Below are 27454 nucleotides of genomic sequence, written 5' to 3'. Positions count from 1 at the left end.
TAATAAAAACAAAAGTGCAAATCATTTAAAGCATGTTTCATTGAACATTGTCACGATTGGCCCCTTCCAGTCCTGCCCATGAGCTTGTGTTGTTTACTTCCCAGTCCTGTCCATGTACTTCTGTTTTGGTTTTCAGTCCTGCCCTCTTGTTTCACCACCTGTTCCCCACCTGTCCCTCGTTGTCCTGGTTTGTGTTTTCTGTTGTTCAATGTTTTGGATTTGTTTGGTGTGTTTCTCATTATGTCTGTTCCCCGATCTCTTCGTCTTTGTAATAATCATTAACTTAGAAATTATTCGAACTTAATTATTCACATTTTGATCTAAATAACTTGTGATTAAATGCACATGAAGCTGCTTGAGCTGATGATCAAGAGTGTGTACACCAACAAAAGCTGAATTAACCTAAACTAGTAGATGGTCTGGTTTCACCATTTTTTGGTATCTGCAAAATTCCATTTGTATTATTTCTTTGTGGAAATATTTTGAAAAATTGAGAAATGTGTGCCCAAACTTTTGACCGGTAGTGTAAAAGCCTCTCCACCACGACAAGGTATGGTCCCCCTGGAGAGGAAGAAAAAAGGAATAATAATGGATGAACAGAAGTCCTGGTGTTGGTGAGCCCAAGCCTGGTGAATGAGGGCTCAATGTTGTCACCAGTTCTTCTTTCTCTCCTCTTCTGCTGTAGTTCCTGTTCCAGCTCCAGGTTATTAAAGCTGGACAGGCTCTCAGTCTTATTGGCTTTCATTGCTGTCTTAGTGGTCTTGACTTCTACTTCTTGAGTGTGACATGGAACTACCCGTAGACACAGGATCATGCCTAAGATGGATGTGTTCAAATTAGTGACACATTTATTTATTATTTATTATTGTTTATTATTATTTGCTGGGTCTTGAATTAAGAATCAATTTGTGGGGTGTTTTTATTAACAAAAGAATTTCGATGCTCACTTTAGATTAGCATGAGTGAGAAATAAACGCCATAATTATTCCAGACCAAAATAACATAATTAAAGATTAAAAGATTTTACACTCTATACTTTGTGCTTTATATTGAAAAATGAACAAACTCACCTAGTTCTGTTTCTCAATTCTGAAAGGAATGTTCTTAATCTCTCAAATACGTTAAATTTCCATTCCAATAAACAAGTAGCAATAAAGCCAAGGAGGAGAAAGCTGAACAAAACCCAACAGACAGTGGTGGATTCTACATGGAGAGAGGATGAAAGGGGGAGGGGGGGTGGGGGGTGGGGTCGAGGAGAAGAAAAAAGACAGAAAGAAGAGGCTTTTATTTCTTTTAACACTTTATAAACAGATGACAGTACTTTCAGCTCAAGTTATTATTTGTGGCTTATAATCACTCATGGATATAAAGTTATTACAGCCTGCATCCTCATGTTTTTAGCAATGGTTAAGTTTCTCCAGGCTCAAATACAGATACAGACTTTTTAAAAAAGTTATGACAGTGAACTACAGGACAGAACAGCTGTCATGTAGAGTACTTTGCAAAGTACCTGACCTGTAAAAACATCTCCCAGTTCTCTATAGCAAAGACTGATAAATCATATACAGTCTGTTTTTACATCAGTACAAATGAGACTCACCTCTGGAAACTTGCATGTAAAGGGTACCTGTGCCATTTCCATACTGGTTTGAGACATTACAGAGATACAAGCCATTGCTATCAGAAGTCTGTGGGATTATCAGGCTGTCAGCATCAACATGCCTGGAAAGAGCCTTGTTTTCCCTGTTAGTACAAGAAGTAATAATATGTTAACATTCCTATGCACAAAAGTTAGTTGATGTTTATTCAAACAAAGCATAATATATGAAATTAACAAAAAACTCAAAATAAACAAACAAATCAATTGTCAAAATCAACAAATCAAAATGGCTCCAACACCCCTTAAAACAAATCAGTAAAAATTATCAAAAAGATGCTCTGAATTTCACTCTTTTGCAGATGATTATACATCAGCTGATTACATATCTACAGAAAGCATTGTGTACGTTAGCAGTGGTAAAATAGTGGCGAGCAAATATCACCCTTGCTCTGAATATAATGTTTAAAATAGTCGTATTGAGAAGAAATAAAACCATAAGACCCATAATAGCAATAGTCTGTAAAACATGAAAATGACTCTTCTAGTCATGAAGGAGAAATCAGAACACTGTTTCTGGAGGCTGAGCTACAGCAGGTGTTATTTTGCCTTTCATCTATTATTTGGTCTATAACAGATGTCCACTGTGAGTGCTGCAGTTGCCCCAACATCAGGGTGTTAAATAGGATCGATTACCTGCTCCAAGTGAATGTTGGTCGTGGGTTGGCATCAACTACACACTGAAATTCTTCAGGCGTTAGAACATTGACTGACTTAATATACACAACCTGAGGAGGATCTGAGAGAAGAAGAGCAGAAATAAAGGGAAACAGTAACTATCCAAACAATAGCAAGCGAAAAGAAAGGTCTGAAAACATGATGCATTAAAAGGTTACTTCTAAATGAAACATAATTGGGAGCTAACAATAAAACAGAATGCTAAGCTGTATAGCCAGTTTACAAGACATACTTTAACCACCATAAATATTTTTTTATGTCATTTGATTTGATACTTTGTGTTAAAATATTTATTTCTGTCTTGATTGTACTTATTTGAGTTGCATTATATGAGAAGGAACTAATTGTTGAACCGTGTTGCACGCGGACCTTTTCGTTAGTGCGTCTTTTTTTGTTGTTGTTTTATTGAGACGTGCAAGGCGGGAGAAGTTCAGACACCCTGCTGAAGCTTAAGAGAGCTAAAAGGCTGTTAAAATTGTTTGGTGTTTTTAAAATTTAAAATTAAAATTGTCGCCTGTTTGGTGATTCGTGTTGCAAGAAACGTGAGACATACACATTTTACATTCGTTTTTTGTTGTATGCTTGAATATGAATGTGTGGTTGTTCTGTTCACTATATATTGGAACAGTTCAACGGTGGATTAAAGGAGAGTGAAGCGCAAGAACAAAGGAGACAATAAATCCATCAGTAACTGAAGAACCAAAGCATTGTGTGTTTCCTGGAGGGAGTGAAACATACAATGCTGTGTTTCTGTGCCTTCTGTGGTCTTAAGTCTTGAGTTCACGTGAGCAAATAAAGTTTTATTTAACTGAATGCCTTTAATGAGTTTCTTGGTACACATATTTAAGAATCATCTTAGTTTGGCTTGCCTCTGTATACGTTTATTCCTCTTAGCTTCTGAAATACTGACTAAAGGAAAAAAATTGAACTATTTGGTGTTGTAAATTCTACTGATGGTCTACAACACGATCTGTATCAGTGTCTCTGGGAAAAAAAATATGAACAATGACAACTGTTAGGCTAGGTTGGGTGGATATGAGTAGATGGTTAGGTTTGTGTCACTAGACTGTCTGACAATCAGGTTGCTGACAGTGACTTACAGTGGATAATTAGAGCGTAGTCTAGTATCAGCTCCTCATTCAGGCTGATGTGGTTCACTAAACACTGAACCTTCTGCTGGTTTAGGTCTTTGGATGCAACACCAATCAGGAAGCTTTTGACAGTGTAGGTTCCATCAGGGTCTGCAGAAATGTTGGTCTGTACTTTTACAGAGGTGCTCAGAGCACCCAGCCTCCAGGACACATCTGCAGCAGGCCGTGCCTTAACAGCAGTGCAGGTGGCTAAGATCACTTCAGACCCACCAGCAACAGGAATCACATCAGTGGTCACACCGGCAACAGGAGGAACTATTAGTGAAAACAAACAAGTCGGTGCATGGTAGAGCAAAAACAGTAAGCAAATGACATACAGTCTCTCTGAAAGTATTGGAACAGCAAGGTCATTTTCTTTGCTTTTGCTATACACTGATTTGGGGTTTGAGATCAAAAGATGAATATGAGATGATAAAACAGAATTTTAGCTTTTATTTTATAATATTTACATCTAAATGTGTTAAACAATTTAGAACATGGCACATTTTGTTTGAACCCACTCAATTTTCAAATCAGCAAAAATACTGGAACATGTGACTGAAAGGTGTTTCTTGTTGTCCAGGTGTGCCCTGTTAGATTGATTGTTCTGATAATTAATAGCTCTGAATGGAAAAGAGGGAAAAATCAATTGCACAAGAATTTGGATTTCACCAGTACAACAATTTGGAATATCCTGAAAGAGAATGAAACTATTGGTGAACTAACAACCAGACATCAAACAGTTGGGCCAAGGAAAACAACAGCAGATGAAGGCACAAACATTGTGAGAGCCAAATCAACAGTCAGTGACATCACCAATAACCTCCACAGGGCAGGGGTGAAAGGAACACAATCCACTGTTCAAAAAAGACTAGACAGGCCAGATCAATCACCGACTCCAATTAATCATGCAGTTCATCTCCTGAAGAGAAGACTGAAGAGAGAAACCCCAAAACAACCAACAACTGTAAGAAAATGTGGTAAAAGTGATAAAATAATGCTACAGCATAGTGATGTCAGTGAGTTGCTGGCTTGATGCAGTTATGTCAAGCAAGGCATATGCAATCTAATATTAAGTGTTATTCACTTTAATTTACTTTGAAAAATTGTCTGCTTCTATAATTTTGCTCAGCTAAATAGTATGGTCAGCCACCAAAGATGCCATGCTCTAAGTTGTTTAATATCTAGATGTAAACATTAGAAAAATAACAACTGAAATTATCATCCATCACATCATCCATATATGACTACAATACAAATCGACTACAATACCCTCCATAATTAAAATTAATTGAAAAATGTTTTGTGATTCTCTGAAGAAAAGAAAAGTGTCCACATTCTTCCAATTTTTTCCTTATCCTCACTTCTTCTTCGGCCCAGAACACAAATTGTTGAATCAAAAAGAAGTACTCAATGGATAAATTATTTTTAACAAATCATTTGATAAAATATCCCTTCAGTTTTTATTTTACATGCATTTTCATCACCTTTTAATTTATCAAAATCAACACTGTTCTCAGGTTTAGCAAATTAAATAACTGTTTGTACCTCAAAATTTCAGTTCATAAGCACTTAATTACAATTTTTAATTTTCATGCACATTTGTCAATCTCATAACTTGGCTAACTGTGCTTCATTGCCAATGCAAATGTTTCTCTAATACTCTGCGCTGATGACTCATACAACTAATGAAAATCTCTGAAATTGTAGTGAGAATATCATTTAAAGAACATCAACAATGTACATACGCTTCATTAACATGATATTATTTAAGCATTTTAACTGCCTGTTTTATTACTATACAGAAAACTTAACGTGAGAAAACTTTCTGGCAAAATAAATTACTACTTTCAGTAATGCACCATATAGCAGGAAATCAAGCAAAAATAGGCTTATTTCTGCCATCCTGTCTGCCATTCTGGGCTGGGTTTCCCCAAAATCATCTTGGCACAAAGATTACTCTTAAGAGGGAGAGCAGAGCGAGCATCACACTAAACACTCTCTCTACTAATTAAGATGACCTTAGAGCTGCATGATAAGTCATGTTTTATTGTTAGCACGATATGAGTTTCTATAACGAACACACTGAGCTGCAATGACAGACTGGGTCAAATTATCTGACATGCATAACACGAGAGTGACGCAAGGAGACTCGTGGAATGTAGAATTAGAAGCCCAACAGGTGCTTCCCTGCACTGGGCTTTAGCCTTGCTCTCCTGTGTTGAGAACGACTATACAGCCAATTTCAAAATGCCCAATGCACAGCTTAAAAACTACTATTTCCTATTTACTACTATTTACTTTCAAACTCATGTGGGAGCCCTGAGATCTTAAAATACACCCCTGAGGTCTAAGCCCAGAGTTGAGGAGAACTATATGAATGAAATTCAGAAGAAAAAATAAGGATAACTCAAAGATACTCTATATATAAAAATACAGATTATAATCTTCACATCATCACTTGGTTAGAAAAAAAAAAATCATAAAAACTCAGCCTACAAGTTGTTTTGTAGACAATTAGAACACATGCTGGAAAACCAGAGGTTCCATGACTAGATTTGTACAATCCTGGGGATTTTAAACAGGTAAGAGGGCATCCCTGTACATTTCACATCACTTCAGTAGAACCCTGGCTTTTCTATTATCTGCTAGATTAACCTATTAAACTGATGATGTTTTTTTCTTTTTTTTCTCATCAAGTTCAAACAAATATTCTTAGGCTGTGTGTAATAGTGAAACAGATATGATCTTTAAAAGAAGAACTGGTCACGTTTTTAGAAAAGTGGAAGATGCTCTTTAACTACCAAACCCACTACATAGAGAGTGAAATCAAGGTAACAGGCTTTCAGATAAAACAATCTAGATATGTGGATTCCACACACCACATATTCCCTCTACAATATGTGTGGAAAGAAAAAATGTAGGTAAGCTGATGTACTAATAGTCATAGTCAGTTATATACAGAAGCTCACTTCATTTCAGGATAAAAGGAGAGTCAGCTAAAAATAAAATTAATGCACATTCATTTTATGAATTTAATATATAAGTGATATTTTCTTATGTAGCCTCTAACATTCAAGAAATATTCTCTGACCTGTTTTAGTGTATTCTTGTGGAGCTCTATTTTTTTTTAAAGCCTCTGGATACTGAACACTTTTTTGTCATCAGTGTGACCATCAGCAAGCCAATAACACTACAATCGAAAATTAAAAAACAATGTACTGTTCCTTCAGCTTTTTAAATAATTATAAATAATGAATCTGCGCAAGGATGACACGCAAAATCGTGAAGCGTTCCTCATTTTTAAACCAGCCATTAGGGGTGTACTTTGTGTACTTCTGGTGCCGGTCCCAAGCCCGGATAAATGGTGAGGGTTGTGTCAGGAAGGGCATCCGGCGTAAAACTTATGCCAAAACTATCATGTGGATCACAAATATGATTGCCATACCGGATCGGTCGAGGCCCGGGTTAACAACGACCGCCTCTGGTGCTGTTGACCAGCAGGGTGCCGGTGGAAATTGGACTACTGTAGGTCGAAGACCATCAAAGAGGAGAGGAGGAAAGCGGGTTAGAAGGCAGCGAGAGAGAAGGAAAGGCAGGAGTTTGAAGGTTAGAGTAGGGACTCTGAACATAGGGACAATGACTGGTAAAGGCAGAGAGCTTGCAGACATGATGGAGAGAAGGAAGGTAGATATTCTGTGTGTCCAGGAGACCAGATGGAAAGGAAGAAAGGCCAGGAACATTGGAGGTGGATTCAAACTGTTCTATCATGGTGTAGAGAGGAAGAGAAATGGTGTAGGGATAATCCTAAAGGAACAGCTTGTGAAAAGTGTTCTGGATGTAAAGAAAGTGTCAGACAGGATCATGAGCCTGAAGTTGGAGGTTGATGGTGTAATCTTGAATGTGGTCAGTTCATATGCACCACAGGTTGGTTGTCAGTTAGAGGAGAAAGAAGAATTTTGGAGTAAGATGGATGAAGTGGTAGATGGTGTCCCTAGAGAGGAGAGATTAGTGATTGGTGCAGACTTCAATGGACATGTTGGTGAAGGGAACAGAGGGGATGAAGAGGTGCTGGGTATGTATGGTGTGAAAGACAGAAATGCGGAAGGTCAGATGGTTGTAGATTTTGCAAAGAGAATGGAAATGGCTGTGGTGAACACGTATTTTCAGAAGAGGGAAGAACACAGGGTGACATACAAGAGTGGAGAAGCAGTGTACTGGTCCCCATTTTTAAGAACAAGGGTGATGTGCAGAGCTGCAGTAACTACAGAGGTATAAAGTTGATGAGCCACACCATGAAGGTATGGGAAAGAGTTGTTGAAGCAAGGCTAAGGCGAGAGGTCCAGATCAGTGAGCAGCAGTTTGGTTTCATGCCCAGAAAGAGTACCACAGATGCAATTTTTGCGTTGAGAGTGTTAGTATAGAAGTACAGAGAATGTTAGAAGGAGCTGCATTGTGTCTTTGTGGATCTAGAGAAGGCATATGATAGGGTGCCAAGAGAGGAACTGTGGTACTGTATGAGGAAGTCAGGTGTAGCTGAAAAGTATGTTAGGGTGGTGCAGGACATGTATGAGGATAGTGAGACAGTGGTGAGGTGTGCAGTTGGAGTGACAAATGGTTTCATGGTGAAGGTGGGGTTACATCGGGGATCAGCTTTGAGCCCCTTTTTGTTTGCAATGGTGATGGAAAGGTTGACAGATGAGGTCAGGCAGGAGGCTCCATGGACCATGATGTTTGCAGATGACATTGTAATCTGTGGTGAGAGTAGAGAGCAGGTGGAAGAGAATCTGGAGAGGTGGAGGTTTGCACTGGAGAGGAGAGGAATGAAGGTCAGTAGAGACAAGACGGAATACATGTGTGTGAATGAGAGGGAGGCAGGTGGAAAGGTGAAGATGCAAGGAGTAGAGGTCATAATGGTGGATGACTTCAAATATCTTGGGTCAACCATCCAGAGCAATGGACAGTGTAGAAAAGAGGTGAAGAACAGGGTGCAGGCATGATGGAGTGGGTGGAGACGGGTGTCAGGGCTGATGTGTGACAGAAGGATAACAGCAAAAGTGAAAGGGAAGGTTTACAAGATAGTAGTGCGTCCTGCTATGATGTATGGTTTGGAGACTGTGGCTCTGTCTAAAAGACAGGAGGCTGAGCTGGAGGTGGCGGAGATGAAGATGCTGAGATTTTCGTTGTGAGTGACAAGGATGGACAAGATTAGAAATGAGCAGATCAGAGGGACAGTGAAGGTGGAGCAGTTTGGAGATAAAGCCAGAGAGGCCAGGTTGAGATGGTTTGGACATGTGTTGAGGAGGAATAGTGGTTATATTGGTCAAAGAATGTTGGAGATGGAGATGCCGGGCAGAAGGAGAAGAGGTAGACCTCAGAGAAGGTTTATGGATGTAGTGAAGGTGGACATGGAGATGGTTGGTGTAAAAGTAGAGAGGGCAAGATGGAGGCAGATGATCCGCTGTGGCGACCCCTAAAGGGAGGAGCCGGAAGAAGAAGAAGAAGAAGAAGATAAATAATGAATCTTACCTAGCACATTGAGATAAATCTTTGTCTTAAATGGTCCACTTGGCAATATGTTGAAGATGCAGGTGTAAACCCCATTATCTCTTAATGTAACATTCTTTAGAAGAATTGTGCCAGTCGTTTCTTGAATGTTCCCAATAAATTCAGCTCTGTGTCCTAATCCATTTATATGTTCTGTTTTGCTGTCTGTTGTAATGACATAAAAGTTCTTATTTGTGAGCGTTTCTCGAGTCCTTTGCCATGTAATCCGTGTTAGTTTCTCATTGGTCTCAACCAGCTGGCAGAACAAGATGGCATCGCTTCCTTCTGTAGCAGTTTCACTCCGACCAATGACCCTTACAGCTGAAAAAAAAGCCATACACATATGAGTGTATTATTTTCCATAGATATTATCCTGCGTGTTTTCAATAGTCTACATCAAATTATGATTAATCTTCATTACACAAAGACAATGTCAGCTGAATCAAGGATGGAGGTACCAGATCTTAAATATAACATATAACAATTACTGATGTAAACGCTGCACATCACCCTGGTTGATTTGAGACTATAAAGGTACACAGTTTTCATACAGTTTGTAGTGTTTTATCAACCAGCTATTACTGGCCACAGCTACGCCCAGGGCTGGGTAAAATACTTTGATAAGTTAGTGATGGCTGAATACTGAATACACTGTCTTAAATGTATTTAATAGTCTATTTTATTACAACACATTAAAAAGTAACATATTCATATTATATTTGTAACAGATTTACAAGGCGGGTGGCACGGTGGCGTGGTGCGTAGCGCTGTCGCCTCACAGCAAGGAGGGCCTGGGTTCGATTCCCCGGCTGGGTGACCGGGGTCCTCTCTGTGTGGAGTTTGCATGTTCTCCCTGTGTCTGCGTGGGTTTCCTCCGGCTTCCTCCCACAGCCCAAAGACATGCAGTCAGGTCGATTGGACATGCTAAATTGCCCCTGGTTGTGAGTGTCTGTCTGTGTCTGTGTGTCTGCCCTGCGATGGACTGGCGGCCCATCCAGGGTGTATCCTGCCTTCCGCCCGAAGACTGCTGGGATAGGCTCCAGCACCCCCCGCGACCCTGACGGAGAAGCGGCTTAGAAAATGGATGGATTTACAAGGCAGATTTTTTTTACTTAACAGTCCACTTCTGCTCCCACAATCCACAACCAGTACAAAACTAAACAAACAAAACTAAACATCACATTCAAACATGTTCACTACTGAGAAGATTACTAGTTTGATCATTCTTTTAGCAGAGCTTAGTAACTATGTAACTACCAAAATGATTGTTACAGTGATTTATCAGTCTACTCAGGCTTTAGCAGTGCTCAGTAGCACTGAGATTAAACACCGCAGTATGAAATAAACTGCGCTGGGAGGCCTGATGCTGCATCGTACCAGTAGGCCCGATCTTACTGCAGCTACTAGCAATGCTTTTTTTCATAAATAAACACTTCATAACTTGTCTATATTCAACTTCAGAACTTGCCAGCTTCCAGTCTTTGCTTCTCTGAAGGCTTAAATGTTGTCCCTCGCCATCAGGTCACTTAGTGAGACAAACTATTTTTTTTTTATGAAATTAAAAAAAAATTGTATTTTGTACTCTCGCGCCCCTGAGGGAGAATCGGCTTAGAAAATGTGTGTGTGTGTATTTTGTACTAAGTAATGCAATATATTTTATATATCGAAATATATTAGATATTGTTTTTTTATATATGCATACATTAAATGCTATTAAAAATATAACAGCGGCGTTAAAATGTTTTATGATATAGCATTCAGGAAATAACTGCATACTTTTACATTAAAAATGTTTAAGCATTTATAAACTATGATTTTGCTCAAATGCTTTTCAAATGTTTGTAACAGCTGACTTCAGCTTTGGGGAGGGTTGAAAGGCATGATAACAGCATGTTTTTTTTTGTAGAACCGCCGCTAGATGGCGCTGCGGTAGCGGTGTCGCCCGTGAACAGCACAGAGCCTGCAGACATTCACGACCTCCACGTTCATTTCTGTGAGGGATTTTAAGGTCTTGTTCATGAACTATGATACAAATCCACGTAGAACAACTGAGGTCAGGAAACTTTTAAGAGGAACGGAGAAAAAGAGCAGAAACTGGAGAAATGGAACAGATAACTCATTTCATCATCATTAAAGTTCATGTCCACTAACGTTATTGATGAACCGAGCCCATGACGTCTGCTGGACGGCCCGCCCCTAATACTGATACACAGAGCCCGCCTGGTCTTTATTTTACACCACAGAGAACAAATGAACACAAAACATGAGACACGACTGAAAGTACAGCCGGGTGGCTCCGTGTATCTCCGTCCTCCGTGGGCTGGTCTGCAGTGACTTCACTCTAAGATCTGTAAAAGCCGTCTTGAGCAGCGCACACGGCATTTCTAGCAAGGCTATGTGCTTAATTTTTTCCACCTGTTATTAAAAGATGTGGGTGAATCACCTGAACGTGAAAGTCACAGAACTTATTGTAACATGGAGATGCAATGTTCTAATAAAGGGTTATAGTGCAACCCAGAGTTCAAATTAATCGAAAAATGATTCTCTGTACAAAATCGCTGCCATGTGTGGAATGAGCAGGGAGGCTGGATATAAGTTCAAGCAGACTTTACTAACGCTTAATTTCAGCCCAGAGCACAAATGATTGAATGCTGTTTAATACTGTGTGTGTAATTTCAACTACAAAAAAGTTGGAACAGTAGGTAAAATGCAAATAAAACAAACTAAAATGAACTGATGCGCATTGTGATTTCATAAGTCCAACCTTTAAGATGTTTATGGAAATAATGGATGTAGTGTTCTCTGGGCCAAAGAAGAAAAGGGCAGTCTAGATTGGCGAGGAGAAGAACAGCAGCCTAAAGTTACTTGTTGATGGATCGAGGTACGTTTTATGGTTTCGTTCGAGTCAGAGTCATTGTTTAAAGTCACTTATGTTCAGATAGAACATATATTTTTGTAGTTTTGGGGTACCTCCCTGTTCCATCTACAGCGGGATCTTTCCCCCGACTTTAGTCTGTGTGCCACAGTGTCAGTGATGAGTAGAGTGAGTTACTGAAAGATCTGCACTCGGGTACAATGAATTATTTTAAAAACAGACACTTCTGTCACTCACTGATCATGGGAACGCTGAACGCAGCTCTCCCACTTCGCATATTTGGATTGTAAGTGATGCCAGAAGTAACAAGACAGACTTATTTTCTGCACAGGGTGAGTTGAGAATGAAGAGGCAGGGGGAGATATATGACTTCTTTGTAAAGAGCAGCAAGTCAGGCACAGATCAGGCAAAGACAGAAATCAACCCTGGCATCAGCAGTCCTGACAGCTTCCACCCTGGGACTAGTCAGGAGAGTCACTATCAAATACAACCCAGCTCGCCATCACCAGGTCAGAGTCATTACAGAGGTAGTCACATCCCTGGTTCACTAATTAATTTTATTGAATCTTCAGAATTTCTATTTCACAATGTTGGTTACTGATAGCATGTGTTTTTAAAATGATGGCTGAATATTAATTTAGTTTTTAAATATTCTTTTACAGTGTAGCTTCATTGAGAGGACACACAGAGACCTCTGCCTTGGACCAGGGTGAAGATGATCCAGAGCCAAGAGATGCAACTGACCTCTACCCAGCTGTGTCCAGCACCACATTTGCTTATTGTGTTTCCTGAACCTTACAAAGAGGTTTTCCATGAGATTTTCAGGCTTTGTAAGACTGCTGTGGTCACTCCAGTCAGCACTGCTTCCTGTGAGCGAAGCTTCTCAGCTTTAAAACTGATTAAAATCCATCTTAGGACAACAATGACTGATGACTCTTAGCGTTGAGTCAAGGAGGGCACGTGCCCTCAACATTGATGACTATGTGTAACATTTTTCTACTTCTCACCACAACCGAAGAATTATGCTCTTCTAAGCTGAGAATTAAGTAGCTCGGCACTTAGGCAGAATTCTTAGTGCTTGCTTGATAAGCTCTGTACTATGTTCATGCCGAGACGGCACCATTGATCATTTTTTTCTAAACAAATTGTGTGGGTATTTGCATGCGTCTGTGTTTTAACATTTATTATGTTGTACATTTTGTACATTGTTAATAAACTGCGAATTTCATACACAAATCTTATCTCCTGTATGCTTTCGATTACGTGACTATATCACAATGTTATTTGTTCGCAGTTAGCAGCTTTAAACTTTGAGCTTTTCGATAGTTAAATAGTGAGGTCATTATGGATCCCGACATGGTAAAACAAATCAAGGAATTTATTACCAAAGGTAAATACCCTGAACCCTTCGATAAGCATCAACGTTACACACTACGAGGGAGAGCGTCCAGTTAATGGTAAGCATGAAGCTATTAGCATTGATGTAAGTGCTAACTGCTGACAAAGCTGTTATTAGCGTCGTTAATTTTATGTGTAGCCTAAAGTTGGCGCTTTCAGCCTATAGGTGCCTGCTTTTGGTTCTAGAACTTTTAACCTCATTTCCATTGCCATTTTTTCTCGAGATGATGATCTGTTCTACATAAGACATGAGGGCAGTAACAAAGAGCCACAGGTCAAAGTTGTGTGTAGTGCAGCAGAGGCCGACGCTCTGTGGAGTTTCACAGCAGCGACATTGGCACACACTGTGGGCAAATCAAAACCAAAGATTCCACAATGGTTTTATTGGCCTGGCATGTCTTAAGATATCGAAAAATGGGTATGTTTCTTTTTTACATTTATTTAAAATTTTTACTCTGGTTCAGGCAACAAATTTTAAGATAATATAAGTAATTTAAAGTAAATCTGTTTCTGTTGTGCCATAGGTGTCACAGTGTACAGTGTGCCAGAAGAATAAAAGAGACATAAAGGTCGGCATGGAATACAAGCCAATCAAGGTAAACACTGGCATTTTGAACTCCTCGTACGATAGCCTTTTGAAAGGAATGCATTAAAGACACTATTATGCATTTACACTGTTAACAGTGGTAAAACAGTGGCCATGGAAACATTTTAACATATAGACATTCCTTGCCTTTTTATAGAACTATTACTTACTATAATTTCTCTTTTGCTCATTATCTCAAGTTATATGGCACCTGCTGAATTTTTGCATCGTATCTGGAAGTAGGGTGTTCATCTTCAAATAAAAATTATAACATATCTGGACAGTGGACCTCATTCATCAATACTGTATCTTTCTATGTTGTTTTTGAGAAGTGTCCTAAGAAATGGTCTACATCAGGTTCATCACATGTTCTTAAACCACAGAATTGTTCTCAGAATTGTTCAGTATGCTTAGATTGGGCTCTTACATAAGAACAAATTCCAAATAAGAAAAACATTGGTAAATATCAGAATCTTTGTGAAAACTGCATAAGTAGGTCTTCAGTAGAAATTTAATCTTAAGAATGTTTGGCAAATGAAGCCCATTGATTTAAATGACCCATTCTCAAATCCAGTGCTGGTGAACCACTGTCCTGAACAGGCATTATTGTCTCCCTGCAGCAAATCTGATCCAGCCCATCACCTTATTATCAAGAACTTTTTGAGCTGGATCAGTGGATGTGTTGGGGGTAGGGAAGAATTGAATATTCACAGGCCAGTGGGTGCCTAGGAGTTTTTTTTTCTCTCTGTTGAGCTTTCTCCAGTCTCAGTAAGCTCTGCATCAGACTCTGTATACTCTTCTCATAGGAAAATGAATGATAACGTAATCTGTTCATCATTTTTTGAAGAAAACAGTCATTACAATGCAAGCGATGACTGCAGTAAAAATATTCCAGGACTAAGCAGATGGAGACATAATTCACAAGTCATTTTATGAACAATCAATAACAGTAATATAACAGTAAAAGCAAAATGGTAAACTTATACATAAATATATAAGTTCAGTGCAGAGGTGAAAAGTCAGATATTACATCAGATATTACATCAGATACTCTCATTGCTGTTCTAGAGTACATTTTCCCTGTAACAGTAGATTAGATATTTTTTTCTGAGTAAACTAAATAATTTTTTTTTTTACTTTCATTTGAATTTTACCAAACTACCTTGGAGAATTCTAGAAACATGGTTTGAAACATGTTTCAGAGAAATTGGGAAACAAAAGGCTGGTAAAGTTGTGAAATGCTAAAAACTGGTGCATATTTGGCAACAGATCAGTTACATGTTTGGTTATAAAAAGAGCATGCAACATTCATTTGCAGCATTATGCAATGAAAAATACAATCAAGGAGACCTAAAATGCTGAGCAGCTGAAATCCTATTTCAAGCAAGAAAAGGAGAACATTTCACTTTCAAAAAGTACAGCAATTTGTGTCCTCAGTTCCCAAACGCTTATATAATGTTGTTAAAAGAAGAGGTGATGGTTGGTGTAGTGCAGTGTGTAACATTCTGCGTATACACTGTATATTGAGGTTCAATCTTCTGCTTGGACGAGGACCCTAAACTATACCAATAAGAGTCCTTGGGCAAGAATCCTAACACTAATTTTACCTACCTATGTAAAACTGAATTGTAAGTTGCTCTGGATAAGATTGTCTGCCAAAGGCCATGAATGTAAAAGATGCAATACAGCGGTAAACATGCTCCTGTCCCAACTTTTTTGGATCATGTTGCTGGCATCAAATTTAAAATGGGCATATATTTAAAAATGACATAAATACAGTTTCTCAGTTTGAATATTTGATGTTGTTTTACACCATTTTCAATTAAATATAGAGTTTGCATGTATTGTACATAATTGCATTGCATTTAATTTACACGTTACACAGCATCCCAACTTTTTTGGAAATAGGGTTGTATCATTACCGGCTGACAGATTTTAATTAGTTTCTTTCCTCTGTAAAATATTATTTCTATCTGTTCTTGTCTATTTTGACAGATAAAAGTTCCATTTGAATTAATCAGAATGGATCTTATAGGCAAGCTTGTGAAGACAGACCAGAACAACCAGTACATATGTGTCATAATTGACTATTGTACTAGGTGGGCCCAGGCATATGCACAGAAATCTAATCTGCAGAGCAGATTTACAGAGCATTTTAAAATTTGTGTACCAGTTTGAAATGCCAAAGCGTATTCTGACTGACCAAGGAAAAGAATTTGTCAATGCTGTGTTTTCATTCCCACCTGTTATTTATACATATTTAATGTCCAATATACTTTGTATATATATATATATATATATATATATATATTCTGTAATACTTTGTAAAATGGTAATAACTACTATGTATAAGTATATGACTTGTCTTTACAAGATTATAATTTTTTTTATTCTTTTTTTTACTTTCTCAATAGATTAACACACAAGTGTGCAAAATACTTGGCATTAGGAGGAGACTCTGTGCACCCTATCACCCCCAAACAAATGGATTGGTAGATAGACTTAATGGCACTAAAGCAAAGGTAAAAGAAAGACTGTTGAAGCTTGCATGACATTCACCTTTTAGTTGTTGAAGAGTATTACTCACTTATGCAGCGATTTACTTAAAAACAATGTATTTCGACTATATGTATGTACATATATACACACACACACACACACACACACACATTTTTCTAAGCCACTTCTCCCTCAGGGTCGCGGGGGGTGCCGGAGGCTACCCCAGTGGGATACACCCTGGACAGGTCGCCAGTCCATCGCAGGGCACATACAACCCTAATTCCAATGAAGTTGGGACGTTGTGTAAAACATAAATAAAAACAGAATACGATGATTTGCAAATCCTTTTCAACCTATGTTCAATTGAATACACTACAAAGACAAGATATTTAATGTTTAAACTAATAAACTTTATTGTTTTTTGCAAATATTCACTCATTTTTAATTTGATGCCTGCAACACATTCCAAAGAAGTTGGGACAGGGGCGTGTTTACCACTGTGTTACATCACCTTTCCTTTTAACAACACTCAATAAGCGTTTGGGAACTGAGGACACTAATTGTTGAAGCTTTGTAGGTGGAATTCTTTCCCATTCTTGCTTGATGTACAACTTCAGTTGCTCAGCAGTCCGGAGTCTCTGTTGTCGTATTTTACGCTTCATAATGCGCCACACATTTTCAATGGGAGACAGGTCTGGACTGCAGGCAGGCCAGTCTAGTACCCGCACTCTTTCACTACGAAGCCACGCTGTTGTAACACGTGCAGAATGTGGCTTGGCATTGTCTTGCTGAAATAAGCAGGACGTCCCTGAAAAAGACGTTGCTTGGATGGCAGTATATGTTGCTCCAAAACCTGTATGTACCTTTCAGCATTAATGGTGCCTTCACAGATGTGCAGGTTATCCATGCCATGGGCACTAACACACCCCCACACCATCAGAGATGCTGGCTTTTGAACTTTGCACTGATAACAATCCGGACAGTCCTTTTCCTCTTTGGCCCGGAGGACACGACATCCATGATTTCCAAAAACAATTTGAAGTGTGGACTCGTCAGACCACAGGACACTTTTCCACTTTGCGTCAGTCCATCTCAGATGAGCTCGGGCCCAGAGAAGCCGGCAGCGTTTCTGGGTGTTGTTGATTTATGGCTTTTGCTTTGCATGGCAGAGTTTTAACTTGCACTTGTAGACGGAGTGACGAACTGAGTTCACTGACAGTGGTTTTCTGAAGTGTTCCTGAGCCCATGTGATAATATCCGTTACAGAATGATGTCGGTTTTTAATGCAGTGCCGCCTGAGGGATCGAAGGTCACAGGCATTCAATGTTGGTTTTCTGCCTTGCTGCTTACTTGCAGAGATTTCTCCAGGTTCTCTGAATCTTTTGATGATCTTGTGGACTGTAGATGATGAAATCCCTTGCAATTGCACATTTGAGAAACGTTGTTGTTAAACTGTTGGACTATTTGCTCACGCAGTTGTTCACTAAGTGGTGAACCTCGCCCCGTCCTTGCTTGTGAACGACTGAGCCTTTCAGGGATGCTCCCTTTATACCCAATCATGACACTCACCTGTTTTCAATTAACCTTTTTACCTGTGGAATGTTGCAAACAGGTGTTTTTTGAGCATTCCTCAACTTTCCCAGTCTTTTGTTGTCCCTTTCCCAACTTCTTTGAAATGTGTTACAGGCATCAAATTCAAAATGACTCAATATTTGTAAAAAACAATAAAGTTTATCCGTTTGAACATTAAATATCTTGTCTTTGTAGTGTATTCAGTTGAATATAGGTTGAAAAGGATTTGCAAATCATCGTATTCTGTTTTTATTTATGTTTTACACAACGTCCCAACTTCATTGGAATTGGGGTTGTATGTATATATATATATATATATATATATATATATATAAAATATCGCTGTTATCGGGACAAAACCTTGTATCTCTTTTTTGTTGTTTTTCAGTTTTTAACATAATTTGAAAATGCATATTGTCTGTTACAATGTGTATGAATTTCATGAAGAATGGCCCAAAACAAACAGCCTAAAATTGCTTGGAAAAAATCTGGCTCCACTGACATTCAAACTAAACTAGTTAAATCACACATAAGGACAGGTGGAGGCTCTTGCTGGCACAGGCTTGCATAAGGACAGGTGGAGGTTCTGGCTGGAAAACAGGAGGAGGCACTTACTATACAATTTGAGGCAAGACAATCAGGTGATGAAAAAATTAGAACATATGTTTTATCACATGAAAGAAAGAACAGCTTACTGCTGCTGTGTGGCAAGAAAGGAGAATTAGATATAATAAATATCTATTAAATCTATTTTGTACTTTGTTTGTGCTTGCTGTCTCAAGAGCTCCTGGTAGTGACGATGTCCTTTCGCCACATGGTCACAGAGCAGGTTCATTACACCCTGCGTTATAAAGAATGACAATCATTTGATGATTAAAACAAATTAGTTTATCAACTGCCAATTGAAACTAAACGGAAGACAATTCAGTGTGATATTCTAATCACTGAAAGGTAATCATGTTCTTTATTACACTGCTTTAACAATTTTATCAGCAGCATCTACTAAATAGATTATACTTGTATACAATGTATACAAAGTCATCAGGGTCAAGGTCAGGCCTGCTTCAAGCAGCTTCAAGAGAACTGTCCTCACATGACACGTTCTTATGTACTCTTGGCTGAGTAGCTACACATTTAATAACAGAAATACTACTACTACTACTACTACTACTCCTACTACTACTACTACTGCTACTACTACTCTACTACTACTGCTACTACTCTACTACTACTCCTACTACTACTCTACTACTACTACTACTACTGCTCTACTACTACTACTACTGCTACTACTACTACTACTGCTACTACTCTACTACTACTGCTACTACTACTACTACTACTACTACTGCTACTACTGCTACTACTCTACTACTACTACTACTACTACTGCTACTACTCTACTACTACTACTACTACTGCTACTACTGCTACTACTCTACTACTACTACTACTACTACTGCTACTACTCTACTACTACTACTGCTACTACTCTACTACTACTACTACTACTACTGCTACTACTCTACTACTACTGCTGCTACTACTACTACTACTACTACTACTGCTACTACTGCTACTACTCTACTACTACTACTACTACTACTACTACTACTCTACTACTACTGCTATTACTCTACTACTACTACTACTACTACTAATAATAATAATAATAATAACAACAACTTTCATTTTTACACAATACACAATACTAGTGTGCTACAAGTCAGCTCCAAATCCCTTTCTCAATCATTTAACATATGCCTGGGCAAAGATATCAAACAGGCCGGTTGAATCAGTCTGACATGCCATTTCTCTACAGATTTTGCCTAAAAAAATGTTACTGTACTATTATTTTCTATTTTTTTCTTATAATTAATTAAAATTGGGACAAGCACGAGTAAACATCACGTAACCACTAAGTTGACTCGCCAATCAAAATCGAAAAAAATCCTAATACTTGTCTCACTTGAATAATAGGAGTTACAGCTGAATCCATGACTTTGCAGCATTGATAAGCTTAATTTACCGTCATCAGAGAGACAGGCAAATTTTGAAGTAAAGAACCATTATATGTGGATGATGCCATTTAATAGTTTATTTCCTTATTTTATCTCATAAATAGTGACAAAGATTTCAAGCTGGCTCAATTTTCTGCAGTGTTTTTTTGCGTCAGCTACAATAGCCAACTAACTAAACTAGTTGGCTAACTAAACATATAACACAAACCTTTGCAGAGCAGTGAGGGCTCCAGGACTGTAGCTGGAACCTCAGTGGTGCACAACGGCTTGCAAAACTCTTGGATAATTGCGGGTGCTGTGAAGTTCATAAACGTTTTTCAGTCCAATGACTGCATCCTGCACTGAAGGGCCTGTTGATGTCGGGCCTGCATGGTGTGGTGCAATTGTAGGCTACAGCTAGGTCTTGAAATGCCCATCACTGACACTGAAAAATGTGGTGAAAAGGTGCATCACCTCTTTATCAGTGGAAAAATACTATCAAATGGCGTCATCCACACATGGCATTAAATCATCCTTAGACTGCTTCCTTTGGTTTTAAACACAGACATTTGACAACATTAACTTACAACTTTAACAAAACGTTCTATGATAAGAGATGATGCGAACTTACTTTAGCCATAAATGTTAGGTGCTCTTTAGGTGAAGGGACAGCATCAGGAATCAGGTGATGTCGTTCAGGCATTTAATCTAGTATCGGCTCCATAAAGCTGGCGAAGCTTATCAAAGTGTGTGTTGCAAACGTACTGATGGTCTTGGTACTGAGATGCATACTTATCATGCGTTACCACTGGCTGGCCAGTGCTGGATTAACGCAAAATGCATGCAATCCATTGGCTTTTACATCTGTGGTAAGCACACAATCGATCGAATGCTCTCAACCTGAAAAAGTTAATTCCAGAAACACTAAATATTTGAACTAAATTTAGTTAAGTGTAAAAGGTGACAAACAACAATGCCTACAAATACAGTAACTAACAATAATAACTAGAATGCTAAATATCAAGCTAAATGCGAGGAGATGAATGGAAAAAGATAATGGCACCGATGTCTCCTATGCTTTCATATTTATGAGTGTGGCCCGTAGGGTGTTACCAGGGGCGGTAATGTTATTGACTGATTTGCATACTGTGATGTATAGAGGTACTTTGGAACAAAGACACGTCATCTGCACCGGTAGCAGAGTTGATCCAGGAGGGCGCTGCAGAGGTGGAACTGACCACGATAAAAACGATATTTTAGTTTGTAAAGATGTGTTCACGTTTTAGCAAGACTGGTATATTTTATTAGTACATTTCAGCTGGAAAAATCTCTTAGGGTGTAGTTACTCTTTAAAACAGGATGAAGGCTGCTCTTTGTTGGTGCTTCACATTGCTTACATTGTTACTGCAGTGCTGAGAATGATCCACCACCCAAATAGTTCCTGCTCTGTGAGGGTCCATGGGGGTCCTGACCCCCTGAAGAACAGGGTAAAAGGGGGCTAACAAAGTATCAGAGAAACAGATGGACTACAGTCTGTAACTGTAGAATTACAAAGTGCACCTATACAGTAAGTTATATTAACTGCCCAACCCTAACGGGACCCTTGTCTTCCAAAAAGTTGAACCTTTGAGTCATTAGTCCACAGAATATTATGCCAAAAGTCTTGGGGAGTCATTTTTGGACTTTTTTCTTTAGGTAAACATTGAAAATGGGTCCCATAGACCCCAATACCACAGAAGGATTAAGATGTTTAGATTCAACAGCTCTACCAGTAATCATGTCTGGGTGCAGTTACTGAAGCTGAACCCAACAGTCAATTAAATCTGGTTTACTAGTTGATTTAGCAGATAAGTACTAAAACCAAGTACGACTGAACAGCATTTTCCTTCAATAACAGTATATTAATAATATTAAAGTTAGTTTCATTGTCTGAAACATTCAGTCGTGACAAACATGCAGAAATAGAAGGAATTGGGAGGGGCCAGATACTTTTTCACAGTACTGTAGTTCGAAGCTTCTTTCAGCTCTTTTCTCTCTTCTCCCCCTTTTTTGTGGGTAGTAATTTTCTTTAATTTGAGAAACCTCTTTGTTTTGCATCTATAATGTTGAATTAATGTGCTTAGTGTGTGCTTTTTCCACATTGTTTACGTGATATCATTTCCTTCTTCAATATACTGTATGACTTTAATTAAAAAACTAAAAGCAAACAAAGAACTTCTGATCAGCCCACCCAACATTTTGTGAAAAACATCCCAACCATTTCGCACCAGTTCATTTTTACCATATGGATTTTAGTAACTACTTCCTCAGAATAAAGTATAGATATATACATTATACATATAATAATTTATTATTTATATATCATGCATTATTACTGTTATTATACTCCGTGCTTTGTTACTGAGGAGCTTCTACTTCAAACATTACAGCTTTTAAGCTGCAGCTTAATCACATCATTTTCTGTCCTGTCACAGAAAAGCGTTTATTTTGGAAGCTATTTAAAGAGACTGCCAGCCTTATGAATCAAATGAGACGGTCCAGTCTTTGTAGAGGTCTTTGTAAACAGGCCCTGACCCTGGCCAGCAGTACAGTACTGGTAGAGTAATGCAGAATTAGACGGATAGAAACGATATTAATCCCAGATTTACCTGCAGTTCTGCCACAGAGAAGGAACAAAATAACACTCGGAAGAAGAAGGTGCTGTAAGTTCATCATCGCACGAAGCTGAATGAATCCAGTTTAGCCTCCTTTTATCCAAACGCATAAAAATGATGATTAATTAAAAAATAAATAATGAGGACCACGAGACCACGACTGAGACAGGAACAACACAGCACTGCTTGTAGCTCCAGAAAACTATTTGTCGTCAGCAAAGAGCGCTGGAGCCAAGATACGGAACTGTCTGTTTGTTTGGGAACGGACAGATGGCGCTGCGGTGGCGGTGACGCCCGTGAACAGCACAGAGCCTGCAGACATTCACGACCTCCACATTCATTTCTGTGAGGGATCTGAAGGTCTTGTTCATGAACTATGATACAAATCCACGTAGAACAACTGTCACGTAGAGCCCTTTAAAAGTTCCTGCTGGATCCTGATGGTGTCCAATAGACAGTAATGGTATTTTGTATTTTCTGGATGGGTGACATCACAGGGTAAAGAATTCTAATATTTAAACAGGAATTCTGGGACTGATACCAACTGGATGGAATGGTTTCTGAAAGGGATCTGAAGGTGTCCTCCAGCAAACTAGCAGTCTCTAACAGTAACCATTAAACCAACTCCCATTAGAAATTAAAACCATCATATTTTAATTATTAAAGCATTGCAGTGAGTAACACGGGCCAAGATCAGATCCATAATGAACTGTAAAAATGAGCAATGTAACATTAAAAATATCGCCTTTCACTGTACCAGAAGACCAGTGGTGGATGCTGCTCTTTCAAGGAGGGGAAGCTCAATTTCGGCCTACATCATTAAGTGTGTCGGTTTATTCATACGTAAATTCTACCCTCCGTTCGTTTTCAAGAAAATGATCTGTGACCCTGTCGTACTAACAAGGCGTCTTTTCCAGGGACTTGACTAGTGTCCTCTCAATGGCCAGCAGAGCTAGGCTGCTTAAACGGGCCTGGCCCATGGTGTTGCGGGTGTAAGACTTGAGCCGCTTTAAACAGGAGAAGCTCCTCTCTACACCTGCAGATGTAGCTCCAATCGTTGCCACTAATGACAATAGTTTGTACACCTGAGGCATTGCACTGTCCAACTCCATGTCTTTCAGAAACAGCAAGAAATCACATAGCTTTCCCCTTTTGCCCTGCAAGTCCTGGTTTGAATATAGTACTTGAAGTTGAAGACCTCAGTCTCCCTGAATCCAATAACTGGCCAAAACTTTTCAGGACGCTCTGAAATGCCTCCTCTGGAAACACTTGTCTCATTTCTTCAAATTTCCCTGGATTGACCAATTCTAAGAAGCGCAGACTTTCCAAATTTGCAATACGCCGAGGTAGCTGCTCTGTGAGACTGTCTAGGATGGCCATGTACAGATTTCTGTAGCGCTCCTTGGGATCCTGTAGTTGTGACAGACGGCGTTTTCTCATGGGCTTAGTTTGTGGGTCTGATGTGAGATCTGCTGCTTTGGCATAAACAGCTTGGAAAGCCCCCTCTGACCTCTTCTCAGTCTCAGAGAAGATTTGTTCATATGTGTACAACATGAACACAAACTCAAAATCCTCCAGTTTCATCAGAAGGCCTTTGGCACAGTCTAATGTGTCATCATCCATGGACTTATCTGCAATGATCATCTCAAAAGTTTGCAGCAGGGCATCATAACTGTTTGCCACAGTGCTCACTATCCGTGATGTGAAATTCCATCAAGTAGGAGCATTTCTGGGCAACCTTGAGCAGCCTGCAGACTCAAGAAAAGACATCCTCTTTGTGCATTTTGAGAAAAATGTGGCAAACCCAGAGAGTGATGCAAAAAATATTCTGCACTGAGATAAGCATTTAGCCCCCTGAGACAGAACCAGATTCAGTCTGTGTGCATAGCAATGCACAAACATTGCACTGGGGGCTCTTGCTTTAACTTTGGCCTGCAAACCATTGAGAGCTGAAGCCATGACAGCAGCCCCATCATAGGTTTGCGCCACAAGTTTTTCCCTGAAATTGTAGCCCTGCATGTTCTCATTCAAGACTTCAAAAACAGACTGAGCATCTCTTCCCCCAGAAACATCAAAAATTCCAACAAAGCACTCCTGAATTTTACCCGTCCTATCCACATAGCGAACAATGACAGAGAGTTGAGCATGGCAAGCTATATCAGTTGTTTCATCCACCTGCCATGCAAAAAAGGGAGCAGCCTGGACTCTGGTGTTGATATTACTTTAACTATTTTATCATGTTTGGTACATATTTTCAGGTTAATTGTAATAGTGCATTTCCTATTGCATTGTTTCTCAACCCTGGTGCTAGAAGCCCACTGCCCTGCACTTTTATGTGTTTTTCTTGCTGCCAACACACCTGATCCAACTAACCAGTTAATTAACAGCCAATTATTGAGTTAGTTGAGCTGTGTTAAAGCAGGAAAAGCACTAAAATGTTGTTAGAAAATTGTGAAAGATTCTTTTCAACAGCCAAACTCACTAGCTTGATAGTGACATCAGGGAAACTCAGGCTTTCAGGTGAGAAAACCTAGATATGTGGATTCCACACAGCACATATTCACTCACAATATGTATGGAAAGCAGAAATGTTTGTACGCTGATGTACTAATTCCACCAGAAGCTCACTTCATTTCAGGATAATAGGAGTCAGTGAGCTAAAAATAAAATGAATGCACATTCATTTCTGAATTATTTTTCTTAAATAGCCATTTCTTCTGTAGCCTTTAACATTCCAAGAATGTTCTCTGACCTGTTTTATAGAGCGTTTTTGTGGAGCTGTATTTTTCAAAAACCTCTGGCTCCTAAACAGTTTTTCCTTCATCAGTGTAACTACCAGCAAGCTGATAACATACAACATATATTTGAACATAATTGAAAAACAATGTCTTGTTCATTTAGCTTGTTAATAATGTAATTATAAATCTTACCTAGCATGATAAGATTAATCTGTTTCTGATATGTTCCACTTGGGAATATGTTGAAGATGCAAGTATAAATTCCTTGATCTAATACTGTAACGTTCTTCAGAGGAATTGAGCCGATGTCTTCTTGAATGTTCCCAATAAATTCAGCTCTGTGTCCTAATCCATTTATATCTTCTGTTTTGCCGTCTGGTGTAATGACATAAAAGTTCTTATTTGTGAGCGTTTCTCGAGTCCTTCTTTAGAACATAATCTGTGTTAGTCTCTCATTTGTCTCAATCAGCTGGCAGAACAAGGTGGCATCGCTTCCTTCTGTAGCAGCTGCACTCCGACCAATGACCCTCACAGCTGAAAAAAAAACCCACACACATATAAGTGTATTATTTTCCATAGATTTTATCCTGTGTGTTTTCGATAGTCTACATCAAATTATGATTTATCTTCATTACACAAAGACAATGTCAGCTGAATCAAGGAGGGGAAGTACAAGATCTTGAATATCACATATAACAATTACTGATGTAAACGCTGCACATCACCCTGGTTGATTTGAGACTATAAAGGTACACAGTTTTCATACAGTTTGTATTGTTTTATCAACCAGCTGTTACTGGCCACAGCTACGCCCAGGGCTGGGTAAAATACTGTGATAAGTTAGTGATGGCTGAATACTGAATACACTGTCTTAAATGTATTTAGTAGTCTATTTTATTACAACACATGAAAAGTAACATTCATATTATCTTTAGAATACATTTACAAGGCAGATGTTTTACTGAACAGTCCACTTCTGCTCCCACAATCCCCTGGGCAGAAAACCAGTACAATAACAAAACTAAACATATCACTTTCAAACATGTTCACTCCTGAGAAGATTATCAGATTATCACTCTTTTAACTTGTCTATATTCTATTTTCCCTGTAATTGAACCTTATTCTGCCCTCATTAAAGTTGGCTGACCAGTTCAGTGAAGAAATAACTACAAATGATCAAGTCTGAACGAAAGCAGAACTTGCCAGCGTCCAGTCTTTGCTCCTCTGAAGGCTTAAATGTTTTCCCTCGCCATCAGGTCACTTAGTGAGACAAACTATGTTTTTATGGAATTAAAAAAATATAATAAATTGTATTTTGTACTAAGTAATAAAATATATCTTACATACTAAAAAATATAAGATTGTTTTTTTAATAAATTGACATATGTAACATCAGTGTGGAAACAGATCAGATTAGAGCTTCACAAAGACACAATCACTTAATATTTCAGCTGGAATTTCAGTGGTTGTGTATACAGACAAAAAGCAGTAGTAGTACCTAAGGTGAAGAAGTGTGATTACTTCAAACATTACAGCTTTTAAGCTGCAGCTTAATCACATCATTTTCTGTCCTGTCACAGAAAAGCGTTTATTTTGGAAGCTATTTAAAGAGACTGCCAGCCTTATGAATCAAATGAGACGGTCCAGTCTTTGTAGAGGTCTTTGTAAACAGGCCCTGACCCTGGCCAGCAGTACAGTACTGGTAGAGTAATGCAGAATTAGACGGATAGAAACGATATTAATCCCAGACTTACCTGCAGTTCTGCCACAGAGTAGAATGAACAAAATAACACTCGGAAGAAGAAGCTGCTGTAAGTTAATCATCGCACGAAGCTGAATGAATCCAGTTTAGCCTCCTTTCATCCAAACGCATAAAAATGATTATTAATTAAAAAATAAATAATGAGGACCACGAGACCACGACTGAGACAGGAACAACACAGCACTGCTTGTAGCTCCAGAAAACTGCTTGTCGTCAGCAAAGAGCGCTGGAGCCAAGATACGGAACTGTCTGTTTGTTTTTTTGGGAACCGCCGCTAGATGGCGCTGCGGTAGCGGTGCCCCCCGTGAACAGCACAGAGCCTGCAGACATTCACGACCTCCACATTCATTTCTGAAAG

The 27454-nt window shown here is 38.9% G+C and overlaps 1 protein-coding gene across 3 annotated transcripts; it reads right to left on the bottom strand.

The window, feature by feature from the left end:
* LOC108423881 (nectin-1-like) lies at window positions 1-27246 on the bottom strand. Of its 3 annotated transcripts, XM_037539560.1 has the most exons (8): window positions 27089-27246; window positions 25527-25868; window positions 8995-9333; window positions 3436-3741; window positions 2294-2396; window positions 1601-1743; window positions 1071-1203; window positions 1-816 (listed from the first exon to the last, which is right to left on the bottom strand). In XM_037539560.1, exons 2-8 carry the CDS (start codon window positions 25531-25533, stop codon window positions 753-755), a joined length of 1095 nt encoding a protein of 364 aa, XP_037395457.1. In that variant the 5' UTR covers window positions 25534-25868; window positions 27089-27246; the 3' UTR covers window positions 1-752. The 3 variants fall into 3 exon arrangements, with proteins under 3 accessions (XP_037395457.1, XP_037395455.1, XP_037395456.1); XM_037539558.1 differs by lacking the exons at window positions 25527-25868; window positions 27089-27246 and adding an exon at window positions 22591-23043; XM_037539559.1 differs by lacking the exons at window positions 25527-25868; window positions 27089-27246 and having other exon boundaries at window positions 8995-9730.
* Window positions 27247-27454: the final 208 nt, after the last annotated feature.

Source organism: Pygocentrus nattereri, chromosome 6 (genome assembly GCF_015220715.1).
Source record: "Pygocentrus nattereri isolate fPygNat1 chromosome 6, fPygNat1.pri, whole genome shotgun sequence".
Classification (NCBI taxonomy): Eukaryota; Metazoa; Chordata; class Actinopteri; order Characiformes; family Serrasalmidae; genus Pygocentrus; species Pygocentrus nattereri.
The sequence above is the reverse complement of the archived record's forward strand: the minus strand, read 5'-3'. Positions and strand labels throughout refer to the sequence as shown.

What these genes read in the sequence shown, in the direction of transcription:
- LOC108423881 (XM_037539558.1), bottom strand. Translation starts at nt 22,657, where the DNA reads ATGATGAACTTACAGCACCTTCTTCTTCCGAGTGTTATTTTGTTCCTT. An exon ending in GATTTATCTCAATGTGCTAG is followed by an intron (nt 3,742 to 8,994) that starts GTAAGATTCATT and finishes TTTCACTAATAG; the next exon opens with TTCCTCCTGTTGCCGGTGTG. An exon ending in CTACGCTCTAATTATCCACT is followed by an intron (nt 2,397 to 3,435) that starts GTAAGTCACTGT and finishes TTCTTCTCTCAG; the next exon opens with ATCCTCCTCAGGTTGTGTAT.